Source organism: Odontesthes bonariensis, chromosome 4, assembly GCF_027942865.1.
Source record: "Odontesthes bonariensis isolate fOdoBon6 chromosome 4, fOdoBon6.hap1, whole genome shotgun sequence".
NCBI lineage: Eukaryota > Metazoa > Chordata > Actinopteri > Atheriniformes > Atherinopsidae > Odontesthes > Odontesthes bonariensis.
The window spans coordinates 9701933-9727379 of record NC_134509.1 but is presented as its reverse complement, the minus strand read 5'-3'; the positions used below and the strand labels follow the sequence as shown (position 1 = coordinate 9727379).

The following is a 25447-nucleotide window of genomic DNA, read 5'->3' as shown; positions in this document are numbered from 1 at the left end:
GCATCGCACAAATGCACACAAACAACTTGGATTCGAGTAAGGAAATATTCACAGCATTGGTTAATTAATACTTGGAAGAGATAAACTATTTAAAATTCAGTCTCTCTGTTTGTCTATCTGCTGCACTGTGTAAACTTGTGGCTGTGCATAAATGAATTTTAGTAAGATGTAATCAAGTGTGTGTGTACCACAGAACACACTCCAAGCAGCATGAGGCTCAGTAGCAGCTGTCCAGAGGCCAGGTGGCTAAATTGACCTCTGCACACAACCACACACGCACACACACACTTCCCCCACACCTTCAGCTTTACTGCGTGGCCATAAACCAAAGATAACACAAACGGCTCCTAAATCAACAGGCCAGATTGAGCAGTACCAACATCAGAGCCGACAGACAGATTCACTTCTCATTAGCAGCTTCACAGGCTTTCTAGCCGGTCGAGTTGCTTGAAGTGGAAATTTCAGAATGAGTCTTAGGATTTGACCCCAATATTGCTGCATTTCCCCAGTTCGTTTGTTTACAATTTACATAATTTGTGTGAAATCTTGATGATTCCCTTTAAATCTCTTTAGCTGGAAGTCTTATGTGTTCATTTATGGTGTGTCTTATAACCCAACAAAGATTGGAACATTTTAGTGGTCTGGCATGTAAAGTCAAGCTACCCTTCATTAATCATTTGTGCAATACACCAACACAACTCAGTATAACGTTAAATTGGATTTATTTCGCCTCACCCGCTCACCGGTTCGCTTTAGTAACAACAATTTGTGTCATGACCTCACCACAAAAGGTAAACAGGATATAAGCAGTGAAGTTACTTGAAGACTTGGGAAGTCAGCAGTGGTGGCATTTCATTATTTTTGTTTTAATACTCTCATGTTTTATATTTCAAAACCCTGACGGTATGTCTTTGCGTAGTACAGTGTGTGCAAATACACTAAAATGGAATGCTGTGGTTTAAGGTCTCCAAGCTCCTCTTCTGAGAAATGTAAATCAAGTTTGTCAAGTTGCACCTGTCTTCATTGACAATGCCATTGTCATCTAGCTGTCTCACTTTGGGGAATAACAGATCTTTGTTCTTGGTGGACTCATGACATTTTCACATCATAAGAATAGAAATTACTTATAACGACTTCGGGAACAGGATTATTCTGAAGTCATGGAAAGCCTTATTGCAATTAGTTAGCAGCAAGTTTCCTTCTTTTAAATAGAAAAACATGTAGCGTAACAGTAAGCCCATTGTTGTATCATACCATATTGTAATGTAGGATCTTAAAACTGATTATCAAATACGGCTAAATGCATGGTAGTCCAGAGAGCACATGAAATTATATGCAAATGGACATAACACAAGCGTCACAAACAAACAGCCACGACAATCTGACAATCAAGGCACAGCATTCAGTTAGAATCTACAATACAGAAAATGAGAAATAGAAAAAACTGCATTAGTAAACAAAGCTTTCACTGCATGGCAAATTCTTATATTGACGGTGGTTGAAATGAATCACTGTTAAGCTTTTACTGTCACTGTCACTTTTGGACGTGACGGCTGAAGACGCTTGTAGAGCATCAGTACAGTTTGTTAATTAAATTTACCTTATGAGATCATGAAGTTGTGAACAAACAGAAATTAACATGTGTTAGCCTTTTAGTGAGTTACTCTCAGCATGCTAACATGCTTTGTGCCACTGAGGTTTAACAGGTGCACTATGGCCACAACCATTCTGTCATTGATGATTTAGTGAGCTTACATTTTCTTATTAGCAGCAAACTCCAGGTAAGTATAGATAATTTCAGTCGCTAGCCATATCTCTGGACTTGAATCAAAATTGATACTGAGCTGAATATGCTGCGAAACTTCAAAGTTTGAGGATGCCAAAGTTATTACAGGACATATCCGTTATTCCTTGAACCATGACTGTCTGTAGGAATGTTTTTGCATCTGACGAATGTTTCTGTATTTCACTAGTTATCTGAAAACTTTTGTCAATGGGACCACCCAATATTAAGACAATCCATCAAATAACTTTTTAAAACAACATTTAACGCAAGGCTGGGAATCCAACGGTAATTAAAGTCAACACTTATGGAACATTTATGAAAAGTTACAAGAACAACAAAGACAGAACCATGTCCTCAAATATTCAAGTAATGAGCTCTGCCTCTCATCCTTATCTAACTACTTGCAGATGGAGTTGCAAGCAAGTTTCTTGAGATTATACCGTTACCAGGAAAGAGGGAAACTATCTTTTAGCTTGACCTGATCTCATCTTAGCCTCTCTCTTGGGTGTAATTGTGTGGATTTTGACTACCTTGATGTGTTCATATAAATGATTTAAAGACAAAAAAGCGTGTCCCCCCAACATAAATCAGTAAATATCAAAGTAGCTTGAAATTAGAGGGTTATGCTTGGGATAAGACAACAGGAATTTAGTGAAAGACAATGTGGTGTCCTCTGAAGTGATGGAAGTATGTTGTCAGAAGGAGCACTCGGGTCAGATAAGGCTGTGTCTAAACACGCAATGTGCCCTGAAGCCTTGTTGTATTACAGGAGATAGGGGTCACCCTCGCACTCCTCCCGTCCTCTTCCTCTGGTTCAACCAAGAAACACCACAGTCAATAATGTTTCCTCAACGTCCCCTGCCCCCATCTCTCATGTTTTAATTGACCTACCTCTGCCTCCTTTGTTAAAATATATTGCCTTATTGATTCATTCTATCTTTCATTAATTATTTCTCCTCACAGAATTGAAAAAAAAATACAGATTAGGAATTTATTGCTTGATGTATTTCCTAAATGTCGGAGGTGTGTGAGGCTGCAGGATATTGTATGTATAAGAGAGGTGAATCCACATCAGTATTACAATCACTGATAGTTGTTTGAAATCTTTTTTGGGAGCCAGAAAGGAAGGGTTCAAGAGAGACAGGGAGAGTTGGGCAAGCTTCACTGCAGCTTTATTATCATCTTCAGATTTATATATCACTGATATCTAATGAACAATTAACACTATTCAAGGTAAACACAAGAAACTTGTGCTAAAGGAAAAAAATCAAATAAAAATGGACCAGACTCAGTGAATAATTCCCTATACTCCCTATCAGTGAGCAGTGCTGACCAACATATCATTGGGGTCATCAGGTGGGAACCTCCTTTCATCAGTGTTTCGTCTAGTTGGGCCCACGACACCTCCAGGAGGCAAGACAATGACCACTGGCGTCCCAGAGTCACCCCCCTAATGCCAGCCAACACTGCTCCTCACACCTCAACACCACTGTTGTTGTTTTTTTTTTCCCAATTCAGCAATGTTACTCCAATAAGGAGTGGAATTCAGCGGTGAGCTTATTCCATCAACTTGAATCAATTTAGTCTAAAACAACAATGTTTAATGGCCTATAATCAAATGGGAAGAAAAGTCAGCACTGTTAGGGAATACATCTGATAAACACATGTGATTTAACTTACCAGTTTAAATTATGGGGGCACCCCAATAAGGGAAGGGGTTCAACAGCATAAACAACTGGCCAGTACCTTAATAGGAGCTCAGTCCTGAAATCTAAACCAGTAGCCCAATGCCAATGGAAAATTTTCAAAGCCTCTCAAGTTTTCTATATGCATGCTTTTGAGCACGTGTCAAGAACCCATCTACCACTTCAGGAAAAACTCACTGTTAATGTGTGTATGTGAGTGAGTGTGCAATAGCCACTCATCTTAAAATTGATGCAGTTCCTTTTCCTCCTCCTGCAAAGCAAAAAGTAGTTTTTGATGTGTTTTGTAAATTTATTTAAAAGCAACAGACACAGTGTCTTTTTTTTTTCATGATGTTTTGGGTGTGTTTTGTCTTTAATGAACAGGTTAGTGGAGAGAGACAGGAAATTGAGAAGAAAGACACGCAGGAAAGATTGGCACAAGGGACTCAAACTGGCGATTGCTGCAAATAAGCATTGCCAACATGCTCCTTACCACTTGACCAACGAGCACCCTGACACACAGTTTCTATGTGCACAAGTTTTCAGAACTTAAATGACAGTTTCAGGTTTTCTTGAGAATGCTCCTACAAACTTGACACACCTTTCCTTTGGATGCTTCCCGTTCTTCTTGGCAGTAACCTTCAAACTCAAGCAAGTTAGATCGGGAGTGTCTGTGCATATTCATTTTTGGGTTTCTTCAGAGATGCTTTGTTGGGTTCAGACTGTTGTTGCTCATAGAGTTTTCCAAAAGCCATTGTTCTCTTTCTTGGCTTGTTTTGGGTTGTTGTCTTCTTGAAATGTAAACCTTGAGATCCTAAGCCTGGGCCCTCTGGAAAAGGTTTTACTTTTTGGACTGCTCTGTAATTGTTCTGCTTCCATTGTTCCTTTCATACCGACTTATCTCTTTGGGTCACATTCATAAAAATTCTAACAATCCTTTCAGAGAGCACATTTTTTAGTTTAAAAACTTCTAGCTAGGAGTCTTAGCTCAAAAGTGATGAAAACAAATATCAGAGCAACCCTTGGTGAGGAAAAGACTAAATCTGTCATCTCAGTGAGGACATGGGGCTGACCCCGTTGAAAGGTATGACGCATTATTGTGAATATTATGTTCCCTAATTCCCCAGATCTGTGCACAGCCCTGTCCTCTCATGACCTCTTCAGACATTTTTCACAGCCTCATGGCTTGCTTTTAACTCTGACATACACCTTTTATAGGCAGGTTAGTCGTTGGACACTAACAGTGAACTATATTAGCTACAATAAGGCTGCAGTCAAGTTGCAGAAGTACATCAAGTACCACTCGTATAATTAGGTTACACTAGAGCTCAGTTACAGGTGCTCTAACAAACAGGCTTGACACAAAATACTCAAAAAACACATTATAACTGCGTTATTGTTGAGCATTGTGCATTGATCTTGATGTTTGTCAATCCCTGCAACTGATGAGCAGTGTTAAGTTCCTCCATTCTTTGTATCCATATGAGGTACAATTAGGCAAACTGTAATTTTACTGTAAGTCAACCTTTCCTGCCCAATTTACCAAATTACATGCTTTTTATTGTTGCTTTTTGTTGCAAGGGAAATTCGTTGACCTTTGTCTCCAAAAAAAGTAAAGAAGAGTTTAAAAGTTAGATACGAAAAAAGTGTTGAGAGGCACTCTTTATATTTTGCGTCCAAGGAGCCAGACTTTCTTGTAATATTTTACAGTGATCTTTAGCAACAGTTCTCTAACCTTTTTAAAGTCGTTCAAAGTTTCCTTTAGATATTGGCTGCTTTTTAAATAATTTTCATACCAGTCCTTGTATCTGACCATTTGTGCCAGAGATATGTGGTTTTTGTTTGCTAAGCCACTTAACAGTGATCTATAAATCATTTAAGGATAAACAAGTCATAAATCAAAGGCTGAACGTGAAAGGTGTTATGTGTAGAAAATAACTTATTTTAAATGGCATCTTTGGCAACTCTTTTTTCTGGTAGCCTGTCATTGTTGAACCAAATGTGATTCCTAAAGAGCAAGTAGATGATAACTTGGTATGCCTCAGCATGGTGTGCAGTGTCTTCTTTAAAAGATGAGACACTGGATTAGCGGAGGTTAAAAGAAGAAGTGCCATGCCTGAAATAACTGTCTGATGTTCTTCCGAAAAAGAAAAAAGTCCAGCAAAGACCTGAGAGAGTCATGGGCCTTCAGCTGATCCATCTAGAAATCATCAGAAATGGTCTCTGTGGAAAGGTGGCTGTCAGGAAGCAATTCTTCAGGAAGGAAAACAAGGAGAAAATAGTATGCCAAATGACACAAGAACTGGACTGAAAATCAGTGGCAACAGGTCTTATGGAGTGTTAAATCCTCTTCAGAGAGTAGACCTCAACATCGTTGAAGCAGTGTGGGATCATCTTGACAAAAAAACGGGACAAAAACCAGCCAACATCCAAAGAGGAGCTTTGGAATGTCCTTCAAGAAGCCTGGAGAACTATTCCTGAAGACAAGAAATTACATGAAAGCTTGTCTAAGAGAGTCCAGGCTGTGTTGAATAATAAAGGTGGTCATATCAAATATTAATGTTTAAGCTTGTTAGAACTGCATAAACTCTGTTATTGGCTTATGTGTTCCGTTTCCATTCAGATTTTCACATTTCAATAAATATTTCCTATTTTGCTGTGGCAATGTGTGAAAAACTTAGTGGTGGCTCAAGACTTTTACACAGAACTAGGAGAACTGGAGAGTCTTTATGAGACGGTCACCACATGTAGGCTATCATTTATTCATTTAAATTCAAATTGGTGCAATTCATGATGACTGTAGATAATTCGGTTCATATATTTCACTCTGTTAATGAATCATTAACAACTTCATCGTTGGTTCAGAAACGGATCTGGAGTTGTTTCTTTATTTATTTTTCTGCTTGGTCACATTCAATAAGGAACTCTGTCGTCTTCCCGAAGCCAGCTAAATGGGGCATCAGGTGACCGGGACACTGCAGTGAGAAGAGAGTCCCCTTCCGAGGTCAAACTGTTGCTGTTTGACCGACGGCCAGTTGGAAACCTGCTTTTACGTTGAGGGAATACGCAATGCGTTTTGTGTCCGAATCTGTGTTCGCGTGTGCGCGTGTGTGCGTGTGAAAGGCAGAGAGAGAGAGAGAGAGAGAGAGAGAGAGAGAGAGAGAGAGACAGAGACACAGAGAGAGAGAGAAAGAGAGAGAGCCTAAACAGACGCTGCAGCAGACGTGCCCGCTCCCGTCTGGCTCTCTCCTTCTCACACACTCTCGAGAGCAGCGCTTTGACGCACCACGCAGAGTTGGATTATAGTATTGCGCGCTGGTGTCTCACAGGTTTTTTGCCACTCATATTGACAGCAGCCTTGTCAACGACTGCCAACTGACAGCCTATACTATCGGAATCAATATCTCTCCGCTACGGTGAGTTTTTGAAAGAACCCAGCGCCGCCGCTGCTTCCGCGCCGGACGCGTGTTGTGAATAAATAACCAAGGCAGCCTTACCTGGAGTGTGTGTATATAGGCTACATAAAGTGTGTGCGCTTAAGAGTGTTTCTTTGTATCAGATCAAGGACCAAGTTCATTCACTGGCTTGAACCCACGCACACACATTTACACACGCAGACAGATTTCACCGGGAGGATCTGGGCACCGCATGCCGGGGACATGTGGAACTTTGCGCCGCTGTAGCGCAGCCACAGAGTCGGTCCACCATCTCGTCGACCTCCAGCTCAGTGGGACCAAACTCCTGCTTCACAGTCTTCACACTCTTAACACTTCTAAGAGGACCCAAATGTAAATCCACAACGCAAAGTCTGAGAAACACGCATCAGCAAAGGGAGGACAACGAAAAGGAGAACAGCATCCCGTTGAGTGCAGAGTTTGGAGAGCTCCCTCGGGGATTCCGAGGCTTTATTTTTTAACGGCCTTAGTATTCTGTGGGTCTCATATTGGCCCCCGACTTGCCACAGTGATGGTGGGAGCTTTGTGCCCCGTTGGCCCTAGCCGCTCCTCGGTAACTGTGCCGGGGCTACTGGTGACGATATGGCTCTTGGTCCTGTCCAGCGGAGCGGACAGCCAGCCCTGCCCGGCTCAGTGCTCTTGTACCGGGACCACAGTGGATTGTCATGGCCAAGGACTCCGCAGCGTGCCCAGAAACATACCCCGAAACACGGAGAGACTGTAAGTACGGAGGACTGGACTTTTAATATTTTTGTTTGGTCACATTACACTAGAAAAAACCCCAAAAACATGTGATGTAGCTCTGTGTTTGTCATTGATACTAAATAACAACGTCTTGACCTTGTATGTGGTCACGGTACCATGACTTTTCTAAAGTTATTTAAAGAGGTTGAAGAGTGTAGTTTATCACACATTCTTGTATTTGATTGGCTACTTGAAATTAGAAGGTGCAGACTGCGATCTCAAAATTATTTTTTTTTTATTGATTAATTTTCTGAAATGGCACGCTGGAAGTAAGAAGGAATCTTTTTTTCTTTTGGGACCACATCTAAATACCGCAGAGCTGTATATTTTGGAACTAACGTGTCAAAACTGCACTTCAGGTTGTGTGAACGCGTCTGAAACCACCTGATATTCAGTTTAGGATTTGTCATGTAAATGATGAACACACTATAGCTTGTATTCAATCTCAGGACACGTCACTGTTGATCGCGGATCTGAAGTTGGGCTCAGCTGTGGTCGAGCCGGTGGTTTCGCACTGTTGCATTACCACAGCCTCCGTCGACCACATCGGTTTGTCTTGAGACCAGCAAGTTAATCAAAAACGGATTTGGACAAGTGGGCTTTGAGTTGAACAAGCTCTATCAGGCAAAGACTCTATGACGAAACTAACATTTGCCCAGCACAGTGCAACAGCCGCAGCTCCTCTCAGTTCACTGGCACTCAAATGACAATTCAGTGATTCGGCTCACCAAGTTACAACAAGCCCCTCTTCAGTATCAGCTCACAAGTCATTTTAGAAATAAGAATATTATGTATATTGTTCTTACAATCCCCTCTTTAACCATTTCTCTAACTAGGGATCTGAATGCAAACAACCTCACTAAAATCACCAAGGCGGATTTTGCAGGACTGAGGCATCTGCGAGTGTTGTAAGTGGCTGTTTTATTATTATTCTTTCTCTTGCTTTTTCTCTCTCTGTTCGCAGATGCAAAGGGGAAAATAGTATTCTCACGCACAACTCTGACAAACAGCTCCATGCATTTCCAGCAACTTTGTCCCCCTTCCCAAAAACCCTGCCCCAACACAAAGGTTTAACTGTGTCCGATCATCTTCGGCATTGTGCAGCCCCAGAACTACCGCATGCAGCACTGCATCCAGTGGTGGGTAGCGGTGGTTCCACTGAGCCAGTGTGTGTCTCGAAAGAATAGCAGTGTGGCACCTGTTAATGCTGTCGTGTTAATCTGCCAGTGGAAGTGTCAGGCGGGGTTTATTTTAACCACTGGGCCCCGGGGCCCATGTGTTGGAGTGATTAACGCGCTGGCGAGGAAATGATGGAGGACAAGAAGGGAAAGAGATAGCGGTCATTAGGTGTAGCCTAACCGCGGAGGGAGGAATGCAGCTGCTGGAAGGGAGGGAAGGGTGGAGGGGAAGGAAAGGAAAGGAAAGGAGAGAGTCAAGTAAGAACAGGTTTCTTACCTGAAATTAATCTTGGTTAAGAGTCCCCCTGCACCTACACTGCTAAAACAGCCTGCGCATGTTGTGTGTGGGTGTGCGTATTTGTGTGTGTGTATGCATGCCATTCATTGGCTAAAAGTGAATGGCAAGGAATACACATTGTTGGAATTCCACCAGAGATTATATCCTTAATTAGGTCTGTGTGTTTATATGTGTGTGTGAGTGTGCGTCCTCTACTCTTCGCTTTAGCTGGTCCCCGTGTGTGCACGTTCACCTGCTTCAACTGGCACTTATTCTCGGCCATTTCAGTTTCATTTAAAAAAATATTTCTTGCAAAAATCCTCAAACTTGTATTTTTATATCTGACATGTTGTCTTTTTCAGATAGGCCCTAATCTTACCCCACATAAAAGACAAAAAATAAATAAATAAATAAAACGCAAGACTCAAAGAAAGACCTCAAAGAAACAAAACGGCAATGAAGCGATGCAGACAACCCACGTGACACAAATAAGGACGGGCAAAATGACCAGTAAAATGGCCACAAAGAGATGGAAAATGGCCAAAATGTGAAAGTATGTTGAAATGTCACTCAAAAAAAGATTTAAAAAAAACAAAACCAAATGAGATTAAAGAAACCAAAAATAAATGATCGCAATTAATGGTATTGGTCATCAGTAGGAAAAGGGTGGATTTGCCACTTTGAGTTGGGAATAAGTTGCTTCATTAGTCGAGGAGTTTAAGTGTTTCGGGTTCCTGTTCATGAGTGGAGTGGGAAAATGACAGGCAGAAGCGGGCAACATCTTGTGTGGTGTCTTGGTGAAGTGGGAGCTGAGCCAAAATGCAAAGGTGCTCCAGCCTTTACCTACAGTATATTCAGGAGCTATGTGCAGTGACTTTAACAATGGCACTGCGAATACAAGTGGCCAAAGTGAAGGGTGGCTGGGCTCACCCTTAGGGATAGGGTGAGGAGCTCAGGCATCCAGGACAGGCTCAGAGCAGAGTTGCTACTCCTCTGTATCCAAAGGACTCAGTTGAGTTGGTTCAGGCATCTGGTCAGGGGGACTACTCTATGCCTCCCAGAGGAGGTGTGTCGGATGTCCCACTGAGTGGTGGCCTCAGGACAGACCCAGGATTTGTTGCAGAGATTCTATCTCTGCGGTTTCCCCCTAGAATAGATCGTGGATGTGGCTGGGTAGATGAAAGTCTGTGAATGTTGGCTTGGGGTTTTTAAAAGAAAACGGCCACAAGATAAATGCAAAAAAAAAAAGAGAGAGAGAGGTGAAACAACTTGATGTATTGACAAATGACCGCTAAAAGATGTAAAAAAGGAACAATATCGGACACCAAAGAACCACACAAAGACATTCAAAATGACCTTTATGGGACACAAAACAAGCAAAGATACAAAGTTAGGGAGTAAAACGACCCCATAAATTTAAACAGAGATCAAAATGAGTCACTCAAAGACAAGAACACAAACATAAAGAGATTCAAAATGACTACACAGCGATGCAAAATTGTGCAAAGCATCTGTAAGATAATGGAGATGCAGATGAGTTACAACATAATTTGCATTTGTTGTCTCAATCCTCTGGGTTGGATGAGTGGGGGCCCGGGGCCCATGGTCGTTTAACTCGGCCCTGTACAAAGCATTTAAAATGTGTGCGTTGGTCATCACAGTGATCCTGGTGTAGTTGTGCTGGTGTAAGTGAATGAGTGGTCACAGCTATGTGGTAGGATAGAGAGTAAATTGGATGATAGATGAGTCTCTGCCCAACTGACAGGCCACTTTTAAAGTAAATTCTGAGAATCTATCGACCTGCTGCTGATTGTCTTTTCTCCCTCTCTTGCTGTTTTAACATTCGATCACTTTCCTGCTCCACCAGTCCGTTTGTCTTCTTTTTTCACACCCACTGCCACCTATCTTTTCCAACCCTCCCCTCTCGTCTCCCAAGTCAATCTCTTTGCCTTTCTTCTGTCCTCTCCTCCTCCTTCCTTTTCTCTCTCTTATCTGTGACCCAATCCATCCATATCTGTCCTTCTCCTGCCTTTCATGGTATCATTAACTCTCACGTTCTATGTGTCGCTATTACTCTCCTTTCTACTGTCTTCTCCTTCATTTCTGTCAGGTTCTCAGTCTCACACTCTCTCCATGTTTCTCTCATAGGCAGTTAATGGAGAACAAAATCACCACTATTGAAAGAGGAGCTTTCCAGGACCTGAAGGAGCTGGAGAGACTGTGAGTAAAGCTGTTGAGTCGACTCAGTGGCTCTCTTATCTTTAATCCCATTCTTTATTAATATGTCAGTACATTGTAGGAAGCTTATCCTTGAAAACAAATTAATGCATTCACAGAAATCTGCCAAGAAGACGAACATGTTCATGTTCATCTACCCACTTGTGGTGTACACTATTTAAGAAAGTGTTGGAACACCAAGCTGCTTTACGTTCCTTGTAAGAGATTCTCAGAGTCTGCAACATTGTGTGTGTTTCATGTAGTAAGTTCACAATATAGATTTTCAACAGGTCAGCTTGTGCTTCGGGTGCTTGGTAAATTGTAGGACTTTGTGTACCATTATAAGTACGACAAAGTGCTTGCGGAGATATGAAAAATGTGATCTTATTCAACGCTTGCAACCCTTGGCAAAAAATTGTGGAATTAATATGCTTGAAGGATGTTCATTCAGCAACCAAATAAGAGGACTGATGACTTCACTAATGAAAAACAATATTCTTTGTCTATGAGGTTAGAACTTCTTTGTATAGCAGTCAATCAAAGCAGTCAGCTTTACAGGATTCTTTTTCCATTTCTGCCATACATTTTAACTCAGATCAAGTGAGATCTAGTTGAGCTTCAAATGCTCTTTGCTTTGTGGCTTAATGCATTACCATCCTGAAAAATGACCTCAGCATCATCAAACCTCCTTTCAATTGATGGAAGGTGTCCAAAATCTTAGTGTGCACCAGTGCATTTACTCTTGAGGTAATGACTACTATCTCCTTTGACTGTCCTTTACCTGACATCAACCCCATATTATTAGTGGGGTTGAAATTAGCTTATTTTCTTTAGCCAGTCATCTTTATATGTCTCATTAGACCTGCCCCAAACACAAGTTCTTGCATCATCTCTTTTCCCAATGCAGATTCATCACTGAATATCACTTTCATCCAAAGACGCACAGTCCATGCTTGCTTCTCTTTAGTCCACTGTAACCTTTTTTTCTTCTGTTTAGGTCTTAGTATTGGTTTATGTTTGGCTTCTCTGGATGTAAATCCTGTTTCCTTCAGTCAGTTTCTTACAGTTCGGTCACAAACACTGATTCCTTTTTCTGCCCATTTGTTATCATTTCGTTGGCTCTATAAGCACTCTCTTTAGACTGCGCACTCTTTAGCATATTTAGACTTGAGCAAGTATTTGTTTTAGAAATGCACTTTGCAAGTTGATTAAATAATTTCTTCCTCTACTTCATCTTGAAAAAATGCAAAAAGTTACAAAAGTTTTCGTAAAAAAAGAAATTGTGGTTTATTTTTTGCAAAGGAAAGAATGTTTAGCTATCAAATAAAAAATTTTCATCATTTCTTTGTTTTGTTTAAGTTTTTATAATACAAAAAAGCTGAATGAACATCTAAGTGTGGTGATTCCATAATTTTGGCCTGGGGTTGTGCTGTTTTGCAACTGCCATTAAATTTCTTTATTTCTAATTGATTAATTTACAGGCATAAGTTGCCTGAAACTTATTACACAACAAAAAGTTTCAAACAGGCTGACCTTAGCTGCTAAAAATCTTAATAAGTCCAAATAAAATGTATACTGGGACCACTGTTCTGGATGGAAGTTGAATGATCTTTTCCTTACACTACTGTCCAACAGTCGTCTGTGCATGGCCTGAAGTCACACAAAAAAGATGATTTCACACCTGTCAATCCATTCAGGAACTCCTTGTGTTTTGCATGAAAGCAGTAGTTATATCTTTATATTCAAAATGTCCCTTTTCATGCATCACCTCTCTATGTCTTCAAATCCTTTAACTCGACTTGCTTATTGATGATGTGTCAGTATAAGAATAAAAGGTTGAGACAGAGTCACTGGATGGTAAATTAATAATAGCAGAATGTTTTTACGGTGATAGCCTGACATCAATGCTAGTTAGTATCTAACCCCAAAGCTGTTATGGCATAATTAAGTCCTTAGTCTGTGTGTTTAAGAAAGAACAAGAAAGAAGGGGGTATGTGAACCCCCTGACTGGTGATATGCCCATTGTGTGACTGTCAACTTGACTTCATGTGAGCTGAAAATTTTGCCATCAGTTTGTTGGGAACACTGAGCTAGAGCAGAGTGCTAATGTACTTTAATCCAGACCTGCATTAATTCTTAAAATCCTGAATGCTATAATATCCAGATTTGTTCAAACTAATTAATGTGCAGGTGTTGCTTGGCATTTTGTTATACTCCAAGCTGTTTCTAGTCTTTTGAGCTGTCAGAATGTCATCGTTCAGTACATTTTAACATTAGCAGTTGAATTTTCTGCCCTCACAAAGTCAACAGGATAACCTTGATGAAGGGGTAACTCACTGCTGCTTTCTCAGATCAGACTGCAATTATGTTAGCAAGGTGCAGCTTTTAAACTGGAGTCATATACATGTGTATGTAAGTGCGTGTTTTTGCTGTGGCCAACAGCAGACGAGAACGCAGTAAAGCGCTACAGAATGTGAGAAGCCTTAGTAACAAGCTTTTAATCGAAGATGTAAAAATCCTCTCTCCTTGCTCTCGCAGTTTAGAAAAAAAACAAACATTATTGGATGCATGGAGGGAAAACTACCTGAAAACTTCAGAGGCACACAGTAAACATAGTACAAAATCCAAAGAATGTAGTTTTTTTTTTTTATAGATGTTTTGGGTAAATTCTTCAGAAGTCGTGGGGATGAAGAGGATAGAACATCTTGATTCCTCAGCTGCTCTTGTCTCTGCCCTATCACGTCTGGCTTTTCTCTGCTGTCTGCTGCACTATAGCGGCTCTTTGTTGACAGAGAGGGAAGCTCTGTGGACCACTATAGGGAATCTGCTAGTGTTTCTCATGCAAGCAACGCTGGGCTCTGTTCAGCTAAGCAGTTCTGGGAATTCCTACCCAGCGCTGTAGACAAAGAGGACGAAATTGAACTGCATATTGTCTGGATTTATTAGTGAACTTTGACAGTATTATACAAAGAGATGGTGAAATCTGGTGAATGCCTTCTCTGATACGCAGATACATATCACACATATCAGAAAAACAGGCTTCAGCACAGGCTTGCACTTACAGAGTTGTTCAGTCATTAAACAGCAATGACAATGCTCTTTCTTGTCTCTAATAGCAACAGCCACCTTTGACTAACTTTCTGACACAACATGGCTGTCTTCTGTTGTCCTTGTGAGAGTCTTTAACTGTAATTTGGTGTTTTTAGCGTGGCATGTTCACAGACACTAAGATGGAGTCAGTCATCAATGCCCCCCCGCTGTTGCCAGACAAAGACACGTCTCTGGAGTCTGGAGTTTGGGAGCTCATTTCAAAGGCCTCTGTCCTCTTGGGGGTTGGAAGGGCCCTGCTGGGCACCACTGCCCAGAGGAGAGGGCCTTAAGCTGGGCTGATGGATCCACAGTGACTGCCCCCCACAGGGATAGAAAACGGTTCCCCTTCTCATCCTCTTTTGCAACAGGCCCTGCGGGGCTGGGCAAGGCCGGGTCAGGTGTGGGCCAGTAGCCTTGAGGCAGGAGGTGAAGGGGAAATAGGCATGTCACAACACACACATGCATGCACACAAACACATATATCCATATGCATACACTCATGCATGCGCATTCCCTTACGCACGGCTGCTCTGTCAGTACTGGTTTTATCTTAATTTTTGCACCCCCCAAACCCAGTAACGCCTTTTGCTTCTCTGTCATTCATTGTTTAACCTCGTCTCGTGTTTTTTTTCCTTATTCACCCATCTGGCTCTCAGCTTATTATCCTGTGTACATAGGAATGTCATACATTCTCCACTCTCACCCTGTGGGTGCAAAGTAGGAGAAGAGTTCCTGATCCTCTTATCCTTCATTCACATCTGACTGGTTTATAGCACCCGTCCAATTCAAAGTCAGTGAGAGTGAAAGAGATAACACTCGGAGACGTGGAGAAAATGAAAGGGATATTGCAGGTAGTGAGATAATGATTTCACAGAACAGAAGTCAGTTAAAGCCTCAGATAATGAACCTTTAATTGAATTATCAGTTTACTGGAGATAACTTTGAATGTAAAACTAATTGCAAAAGGGATTACAGATACTGAGACGTGTCTATCAGAAGCAGTTACAACCTAAATAAAAAAGCACCAACCAAATGATCATGTTTTTATTTGATGATCTGCGAAAGCAAAAGATTATATATATATATATATATATTTACATTGAGCAGCAGAGCTTGAAATTATCTGCACAGTGGAGACACAAAGACATTTTCACCACAGCACTTCTGTCAAAAAAAACAAAAGTAATTGCAGATAGACTTTTACAGTCGACATTTGTCATGTTTGCTGGTAAACGCTGGTTCACGCAAAGTTTAGAGGAAAATACCTCTTCAATGCAGCGGGATATTCGGCTGATAGCAAAGGAATTTACCGGTCAGGTGATAAGACAGAATTTTTGCATTTCTCTTCTTTTCAGCCAGAGATTGTATCTTTCATTAGCTTTAAAATAACAGATCACATTAGAGAGTGTAAATCTTTGGCTCATAATGGATCTTGGCTCACTTCAGAGGCACAAGCTGTGAACCGAAAGCATGAACTGCTGAACCTGATGTACACGCATGCAAACACGGCGCTCAGTTTGAAGGCGTTTTGGAGGAAAGTCAGATTCTTTGGGTCATTGAAATGTCAACAAAGATTTTGGTTATAACTATAATGTGTGTGCTTGCCATAGCTTGTTGGTACAAAATGTTTATTAAAGCAGTAACTGCGTTGGTTGAGAGATATTTGGTGTTTGAGGGAGTTTGTTATTCTATTCCCATTCTGAGTCTGCAAACCTGCACTACCACACACGCACAGAGCCTGTGTGTGCGTGTGTGTGTGTTTCTGACTTTTATGTTTGTGTGAGTATTTGTGTGTGCATGCACAAAGTTGTGGCGCACTGTGCATGCTTTACAGAATGAGTGTGTTTACTGTGTGGTTTGTGGCCTACCAGCATCTGTTTATGACTGCAAGGATTATCACCACACTGCAGTGTGACCTTAACTCATTGGAGTCACCCTCACACCTCAGACTACTGGCTGCACAGTCTTCATTCATGTTCAGCCAGACTGACAAATGACAAATGACTGTGAAAGTAGCTGTTTACATTATCTGCATGCACACACCCACAAAAGACAAAAATGCATTCCTTCAGGTCTAGAAACAAGAAGCCTCACCTAAGGGATGGCGGTAGAAGCTAACTCAGGCTACAAATTCTAAGTCATAGCATGAAGCTCTGCTTGATGCTTAGTCCAACGGTTTAAAACAATTAGAAATTGAAGACATCTTTGAAAGGAAGGCATTCTGCAAGCTCAGAAGAATGTGAGGAGGGTATCCTAATTGAAATTTGCACTTTTACTCATTTAATGCAGAGAAATGCACTCACAACTTTAAATAATAGTTGAATCAAAGGGAAATTCCTTTTTAATGGGGTTGTGTGAAGTATCTAAGTAGTAACTGTCTTACTTAGCAGTTTGAGCAAATTCTATAGTGGGAATTCTTATACCACTTTATTTTTGCACCAGACCCTCATTTACTTTACCATTGACCTTTTCTTGACCGGAGAACATCCATTTTGCAATACGATCCATAATCTTTGTAACTCCGTGTTAAGCAGAACCGCTATGAAATTGGGAAAATGAAATGAAAATGTGCTCCTCTTTGGCTACTTTCAGAGTAGCGGTTGGCTTGGCTCCCCAATCCCTGCACCATAAATTTACACAAAGCCCTTGTCAGGCACATTGCTGGCTTTGTTATAATCATGGTATTCGGTCATTCATATAGAAGTTACTTTTGCACTGCTGTTCTTCCTTCAGTCAGAGTTATCCAGAATGTACTTCCTTTTTTTGTCTTTCCTGCACTGCAGGAGCTCCAGACAGCAGAAAGGTACATTGATTGGTTGTACCCAGGGGCTGTTTTAAGGTTTTGAAACATTCAGGGCTTAGCCTAGGCCAGTCGTCTTTGGATTTTCATACAGCAGTTGCATCATTTCAAGTTATCTAAGAATGAAATCAAATTAAAATATGTTGTACCAGCAATTTACAGGCTGGCTTTTACAACATGAAATAAAAATTGAGATTCTAAGAATAATCTGAGGTCTCATTAAACTTTAAACTTTTTGTTAGCAGCAGGATAAAGCAAACAAGAGCCCTGGTATTGCCGACAGTCACATGCTGTTGTTTGTAGTTTAATCTTTGCAATACTACTCCTCTTCTCACCTGTACAGACCTCATGTGGCCTCATTACTCTTAGAATGTAGTGGCTTACAGAGAGATCCAGACAGAGTGCATTGAGGGATGGAGTAGTCCAAGACTGTGGTGTGACTGATCAGGAATAGTTGTGTGGCGGGCAGGCAGTTAGAGTAACAGGAGAGACTGGAAGTCCATAAAGGAAGAGCAACACCTACAAAGGCAGGTTAGTTATTTAGAGTGATACTCTGCGTGCCAAGGACTAAAAAATCGGCCTTAATTACCACAGGTAACTGTGAGACTGGAACTCCTGCTGCTCCTTAAAAAGCTAGCGAGTAATGGAGGCAGATGGACAACAGGTGTGCAGACAGGAGCAGGCCAGACTCCGCCTGGACTTCCTGGATGCCTGCTCCGCCCCACCTAGAACTCAGAACACACCACAACCAAGTCACTCTTGACAGAAAATGTCAAATTATTCAAATTATTATTTATTTACATGACAAAATTTAATACATGAAGATTTCTGCTCAACTTTGGCGATCTGTTCAGCTTGTTACAGTATGTATTTCCAACCATGTTTTTTTCAGTCATTTGCTTGTCTGTTTTTCTATTCATCCACTGTTGGCAGAATTGACCACTTTGAGCTATCATTATTATTGGAGATGTTCCTTGTAAATGCTTGCTTTCATAAACGGTGTACCTTGTTGCAAAAAATATTTCAGAAACACAGAGTCAGACAAGATAGATAAAAACCCCTCCTCTTCAACAATCTGTGCTTGTAGATGAAGTGGTACCGTTCTGCTTCTGTAGTAACAGCATCGATTTGTTTATCCTATGTGACAGAGGATGTGCAGCATGAGCACAAACAAAAAAACGCGTCTAACAGGACGTGTTGTGTAGCTTTCAGAGTAAGTTGATACTGATTACATGCTTTTTTCTCTTTTACTATATGTTCAAAACTCTACATCTGGGCACATCTGGTAAAAAAAATCAAGATCAAAACCTCTATTACAGAGTCTAGATATCTATGTGTCTCAATATTGCTGCAGTAGTTTTAATACAATCAATGGACTCATAAGTAGTGAAAGTGTTCATTGTGGTCACAAAAAAGGTTTATTCACTGTAGCTTCTCATCGCATCCGGTAACTTGCAAAGTTAGAGCTGATATCCATTTTATGTCTTTATTAACCAGATACATTTTTTTTAAAAGGAGCATACAGTAGAGGTGATAATAACAGTACTTTTACCTTAACAATCTATGACCTTTGTTACATATGCACAACTACACCAAAAGAACAAGGTTGTGTGCATTGTGCATGAGAAGCCTATTTACTAAAAACTACTAAAACGACTAAAACTTTATCAAATCAATAAAATGCATTTAAGTACACTGGCTCCCCTGAGGTGCTATGAAGCGGACTAGATTTGATTTCTGAGCCTTTACTTCATTTTCCGAGTCTCCAAGTCTGACGGCATTGTCAGACCAGAACTATTTTAAGAGGATGAGCTCATACCACCTCTCTGGCATCGTCACTCCTCTCCACCTCCCGTCCGCGCATACTCTCCCAGGGGGATGTCTAGCCCACTAACTGGTGCTCATGGCTGGGCAGGAGCTGCAGGGGGAGTGGGCCTCTCCGCAGGACCATGTGGGGCTCTTAGCTGTGAGAGCCAGTGTTAACGGAAGAGGAGTGAATAATTTAGAAACATCATTTCTAAGGGACTTTAAATATTTTAGCAGCCTCTGATGTAACTGTGTGAGTGTGCGCAAGCATGTTCACATATCTGTGCACTCTAGGGTGGAAGATGGACGTGGAGTGGCTGGTGTTATTTAAGGAGAATCCAAAGCAGTTTCTGGAGAGGCAAAAAGAGGTGAAAGACAGAGGTTATGAGAAAAAAAGTCAACGAGAGAGAGGTTTTTGACTTCTTGAAGGGAGTTAGAGTTTTGTTGGAGAGGATTCTGTGATATTTGTGGGATTGATATGGGTTTGCATATACAAATCATGCAAACTGTGGGTTGTTAGTCCAGACTGCACTTTTCTTATTAGTTTGATGTCATTCTTGTTTCTTCTGTGTTTCCTTTCTTTGCCCCCTCTTTATTAGTTTCTAGTAGCAGCCAACACAGCATCCGTCGCTCGGCCTGACAGCGTGTGTGTGTATGTGTGTGTCAGGGTTAAACTGTTTCAGCAGACCGTCTCTCATTGTGTCACTCTGTTGCCTCCTTCTCTTCTGACTCACATCAAGACACAACCACACACACCAACATGGACTGGCACACAAACCTTTTTACTCCACTCAACAGGGGTTAAATGATCGCACCCAGATTATTAAACTCACCCGAGTTCTCTCAACTCTTGTGTGTGTGTTTGTGTGTGTGTGTGTGTGTGTGTGTGTGTGTGTGTGTGCATGTGTGTGCGTGCGATGATGAGTTGTTGTGGGTTCTCCCCTTGTGAGGGCCTTGTTTACCCAGTGGGGTCCTTTTCACACATTCGGTAGCCCGGCCAGACTGCCTGTTTGTTTTTCCCACATCGTCTCCTCTCCTCCGTCTTTGTGAAAAAAAGATCTCCCCCTTCATCCAAACCCCTTCCCTCGTCTTCCTCCCACTCCGTTCCCTTCATCTTTCACAGGTTCACTGTTCATCTGGCAGCCATGTTGTACCTCTTAGATCATGGAGAGTATTTTTTTTTCTAATTCCATCTATGAACGTGTGTGTTTGACAAATATCTCCATCAATCTCCCCTTATTGCCTCTAATACCTCCTCGAACTGCTCTTAAATTACATTAAAATCACAGCAGTGGATTAATATGATCATCGGGAAACACAAATCTCCCTATGAAATGCAAGTTCTACACACACACTTACCTCTCCCACACTGTTTGGAAAGAACTATGTAGTTAAACTCTGTTGTGTTTTCACAGGCGCCTGAATCGGAATAATCTGGTCGTGTTTCCAGAGCTCCTTTTCCTGGGAACGACAAAGCTTTACAGACTGTAAGTCATGTTTTCATTTCTTTTTCCTCACTCTGCTGATCTGCACTGAAACATTGTACATGGACACATGTTTGGTCTGACAAAGGAGATGTATGCCAATGCGTAATGGTGTGTTTTGGCATGTTTTGCGTATCATCACAAGCTGCTTTAGTAGAGTGGCTCAAACTGACACAGAGAAATATGTCAGAGAAAAATATGTATTGTTGTGACAGTCATGGTGTAGCACTTGGATGGAGGTGTGAGAAGGTTGAGAGACAGATTTTTACATGGATGGCTCCATAGAAGCCAGTTCAGTAGCTAATGGAGATTAGCACTCCAGCAGCTGCTGCCCCCTGAGAAGTGTGTATGCGTGAGTGTGTGTGTGTGTGTGTGTGTGTGTGTGTGTGTGTGTGTGTGTGTGTGTGTGTGAAAGGACATAGAAACGTCAAAGTGAGCACGCCAGACTAAAGGAGGTGTTAGCATAGAATTGTTGAAACTGGTTTCTCCTCTCAGATGACCTTTTGTGTTTCACAGGCTCAAAATAGTTTCAGTTGCAGAACCTAAATGCTCCGGTTTGCAGTCAAACCAACAAACCACTGGTTGCTGTCACTGAGCACCCTCCACTCTTCACTCACAGCCCATTCGTCTGCAATGTAAACTGAGCTTTGGATTCCCAGTACTGTAGGGCTGGGCTGCAACTCTGCTGAAACTGTGGGAACTAACTTCCAGTCACGGTCATTTGTGGTCTCGGCGAATAATTATGGTTGTATATATTTGTATATGTGGCAGAATATATTTATCTAAAACTACACTGAAATGCTCAAATGATTCACAGAGTGTGTGAAAGTTGTTTATGTCCTGTGGCTGCTACGGCAGTTGGCTGGGCTTGACCTGTCGTGTCTAAGGGTGTGTGTCCGCATGTGCGTCTGTCGTTCTGCAAGTGTGTGTTTCTCAAGGCCAAGAGTTGGCATTTTGCTCAGCGTGTGGGCTGAGGTAAAAATACCTCTTAGATATATTGCTCTGCTGAGCTTGTCACTGACAGGCTGCCTTAGTGTGAGCTGCCTGCAGCATTGAAGATATATTGACATTTTATTTCACCTGAGGTAAATTCAATAGCAAAATAAATATCATCAGCGAACAGAGAGAGAAACTAAATTTGAAAAACCTTTAAAACATTGTTAAATGATTATGGCAGCTTGCAGGTTTGTCAGACAAGTCATTTAAGATGAAACCACAGAACCAGGCCCATTATTATTTATTGCATTATAAAATCCCAAGTCTGCCTCATTACTCCTTTTAGTTCAGTTTTATTTTTAGAAATCACAACAAGAAATCCCTGAGAACTTTTAAAGTGGAATCTTGTTGGGTTTGATATTGAGGGTTGAAGGTATGTGCTAACTTAAGTGGCTTCACGTTTTGCAAGAGTACAGCTATAAATGAACACTTGCTCAACATGCTATTATGAAAATGATGTTTTTACTTTTTGGGATTTGGGCTATCCGTGTAAGTGTGTGTATATGTGAGTATTTATTTTATATATTTAACCTTTGCGTGGCACAGTGGTTTAAGCCTCTGAGGACTAAATTAACCTGTCTGAAGTCAGCTGTGAGACATGTCTGCAAACTCCTTCTACCTGTTTGTTTAGCCAAACACAGATTTGAGGATGTTTACTATCCGTTTGGTGTTAACCTGCCATAGTATGACAGATCTTTTAATTTGTTTTGTTTTGGATATTTACACATAAAAAAAAAGGTCTCACACATGAGACTCAAGTTGGTAGACTGGGTTTCGAACCAATTACAATTATCTCCAGCTCCTTCTTTCCAAATTTAGTTGCTCCTAATCTTAGGTGGCCGGCTTGCAAGGCCTTTCTGCCACCATTGTATGAATATGAATAAAAGGTGATCAATTTTGTGGTGAAAAAGGTTTTAGAATAATCAGTATTATTTGTATAGCACCTCTCCTAACAATGTCACAAGTGCTTTACAAGAAGGGATAACGTGAGCTGGGCCAGATGGATATTCACAAGATTATGATAATGACATGTGTAATAAATATATCAGACATTACCAAAGGCTTTCACAAAGAGGAAAGTTTTAAGGAAGGAAGTTAACTCCAGACTTAGTGTGCCTGAGTTCAGTGGATAGAGAGTCGGTGGGGGGGGGCTTTAGTGGAAAAAGACCCAATCTCCCTTTGTCATGAACAGTGACCTGAGAATAGTTCTCATACCAGGGGACATTCCAGGTCAATAAAGCGGTTTTCACACATGACCACGGGAAATGTTCAGGAGAAGGTGCGGTCTTTTTCTGCAGCTGCTGTTCACGTAAGCACTTCACAGCAGGAGACTTTCTGCTGGAGAAGCACTCTCTCAGCTGAAAATGCAAGGATGGGGCTCTGGGAGGGAGTTTGTTGACAGACAAGGAAAAGTATTGTCATCCACAAAGTACACTCTGGAAATGACTGTGTTTCCATTCTAACTGGTCAAAAAAAGGTTTGAGGCTCCTTGATGACCATTGATGTGTTAATATCAATAGGCTACTGCATTGAGCAAGTGGAAAGAGTTAAACGGGTCAGAAAAACTGAGCCTAGGCTGCCACTTCTACCATTACACACAGGCAGCTCATTCATTGGCAACAAATGCTCTGAAAATATTTGCTGCAACATTTGCACGTTGTCTAGCTCGCTGATGCTCTGGAGATATCACTGGAGGAATGGGTGGAAAATCTTTGCAAGTAGTCCAAAGCGAACGTTGTGGACTGCTCTAGTCCCTCCACTCTGGTGCATCTGGGAAAAAGGCTTAATTAAACATTTTAGTATCAATATAAAATCTAACTGGGAACCAGTGGAGTGAGGCAAGATTAGGGCTGATGTTATCATGCCTTTTTATCCCGGTATTGAACTAAAAAGAGACAACAGACGGAGCCCTGACTGATACCCAAGCATAGTGAATCACAATCATCAAGGCATGAGTAGACACAACTTTGACTTATCATCCAACTTATCATAATTGAATTTAAGGAAATGTTGGGCCATCCAGGATTAAATGTCGGAAGGCTGCTGGGATCTGTTGGTTTTATCAACAACTGAGTTTCATGTGCATAAAAATAGAGATGTATGCTATGCTCCTGAATAGGCTGGGGCCCAGGACTGAGCCTTGTGGAACGCCACGAGTGTCTGAGCCCCTGATGAGGTGAAGTTATTCAGAATTGTTCAGGGTGCATTTACCATACATTTTACTTAGACGCCTCAAAAACACATGTTAAAGAACTGTCGCCAAGCTTGTTAACTAACAGAAAGTCAACACATCCCATCTCATGATCACAAATAATTTGATTGCAAAATTGATTATGAATTTAAGAAATAACAGTGTTTTAAGTTCTTTCTTGAAATATCGGGATATTACCATATGTTGTACGTATTCTGCAAAACTACAATATTTAGATTATGACACACTAACCAAGACTTATTTTCATTCGGGTCATTTATGTATGAATACATAAAAAGATGTAAAAGAGTCACAAAGTAGTTTGACCAGCCCACACATTACCATGACAACATTATTCATTGAGGTTTCTAAGCTAGATGTTAATGCCAGATGCTACCATGCCACATAAAGATTGAGTCTCTGGATGGTGTATCAGAGTAGCTGGATATTATTGGTATCTACCAAAAATTCTCAATTAGGTACTGATTTAAAGTATTTCAGGATGTGGAAATTTTGATAGTGTTGTCAGAAGATTTCAGGGTATCATTGAAGTTATTAGGATTTACTCGATGAAGATTAAGGTTAGGTTTTGTTGAAAGAGAACCAACAGACCCCCATTGCAATCCTTGCATAGTTAAAAACAAATGCAATATTACGGTACATACACAGCTTTTGTATACAATCAGTGAGGATTCTTCCTCAATGTATAGATAAAAAAAACATAAACTGAGTTGTGTATGATTTCCTAAAAATTAACATTCGTTGGGATGGGAGATTTACAAACACACACAAAAAAGCAATAAGTGTAAGTGAGTTTCTACAAACCTCTTCATCGTTCTCATTTGGAACACCTGTGTCCGCACTCCTCCTTCCCTTACCTCCCACATTAGAGACACTCTCAGCCATCCCCAGCACCAAGGCCTGGACTACATTAGGTTACGCAGACACACACATCTGGGGGGACCATGTGGTGGGCATATCCCCAAAAACTCTCTCTACATTTCTGTCTCCACAACACACACACTCTCAGACCTCCTGTCTCCCTCCCTTGTATTGTTGATCACTGTATCCACACAGCAGTAATAGTGAGGACCACAGCTGTGACTGTTTGTTCTGGGAAAGAGAGCAGCTAGACACTTTGAACAGGAGATCAAACTGAGCTAGTTCATTAGAGGGACTCTGTAAAACAAGATGGGGTGGTTGTAGCTCTTAGCACAGGACAGGAACCAACAGTTACCTGAGCTACACACACAGACACACATCTATAGTTGTAAAGAATGCCACTCTTATGTAAATAAGTGTATTGATCTTACACCCATAGTGGATCTAAGTTCACTTGAAAGAAAATAATGTGTAACAGCATTCAGTTACAAATAGTTTATGATTTACACAAACCTTTGTTTGTGGTACCTTCCATGGTGCTTTCGATCTTAGGTCTCCAGCAAAATTACGAACTCGCCTGTAATTTTCTACCAATGAACCCAGGCAAAACTGAAATTATTGTCCTGAAAATCACATATTCAATTTCAAACCATATAGTCACTCTGGATGACATTATTTTGGCTTCCAGTTCGTCTGTGAGGAACTACTGAGTAATTTTTTCACCTGGACTTTTTTTTTAATTCAAGCATTAAACAATGTCTAGTGGCTTCCTTTTATTTGCATAATACCACCAAAAAGAGCATCCTTTCTCAAAGCTGAAAAACTGGCCCACTCATCCATCTCATCTATGCTGGAC

At 41.1% G+C, this 25447-nt stretch overlaps 1 protein-coding gene across 4 annotated transcripts in view; it reads left to right on the top strand.

The window, feature by feature from the left end:
- Positions 1–6523: 6523 nt before the first annotated feature.
- LOC142378410 (slit homolog 2 protein-like) overlaps positions 6524–25447 on the top strand; it is a 102813-nt gene continuing 83889 nt past the window's right edge. For 3 of the 4 annotated variants that reach the window (XM_075462874.1, XM_075462873.1, XM_075462871.1), the window contains exons 1-4: positions 6524–7646; positions 8507–8578; positions 11274–11345; positions 20454–20525. In XM_075462874.1, coding sequence (XP_075318989.1) covers positions 7438–7646; positions 8507–8578; positions 11274–11345; positions 20454–20525 — 425 coding nt within the window. In that variant the 5' untranslated portion in view covers positions 6524–7437. The remainder of the gene's footprint in view (positions 7647–8506; positions 8579–11273; positions 11346–20453; positions 20526–25447) is intronic. The other variant, XM_075462872.1, reaches the window with a different exon arrangement.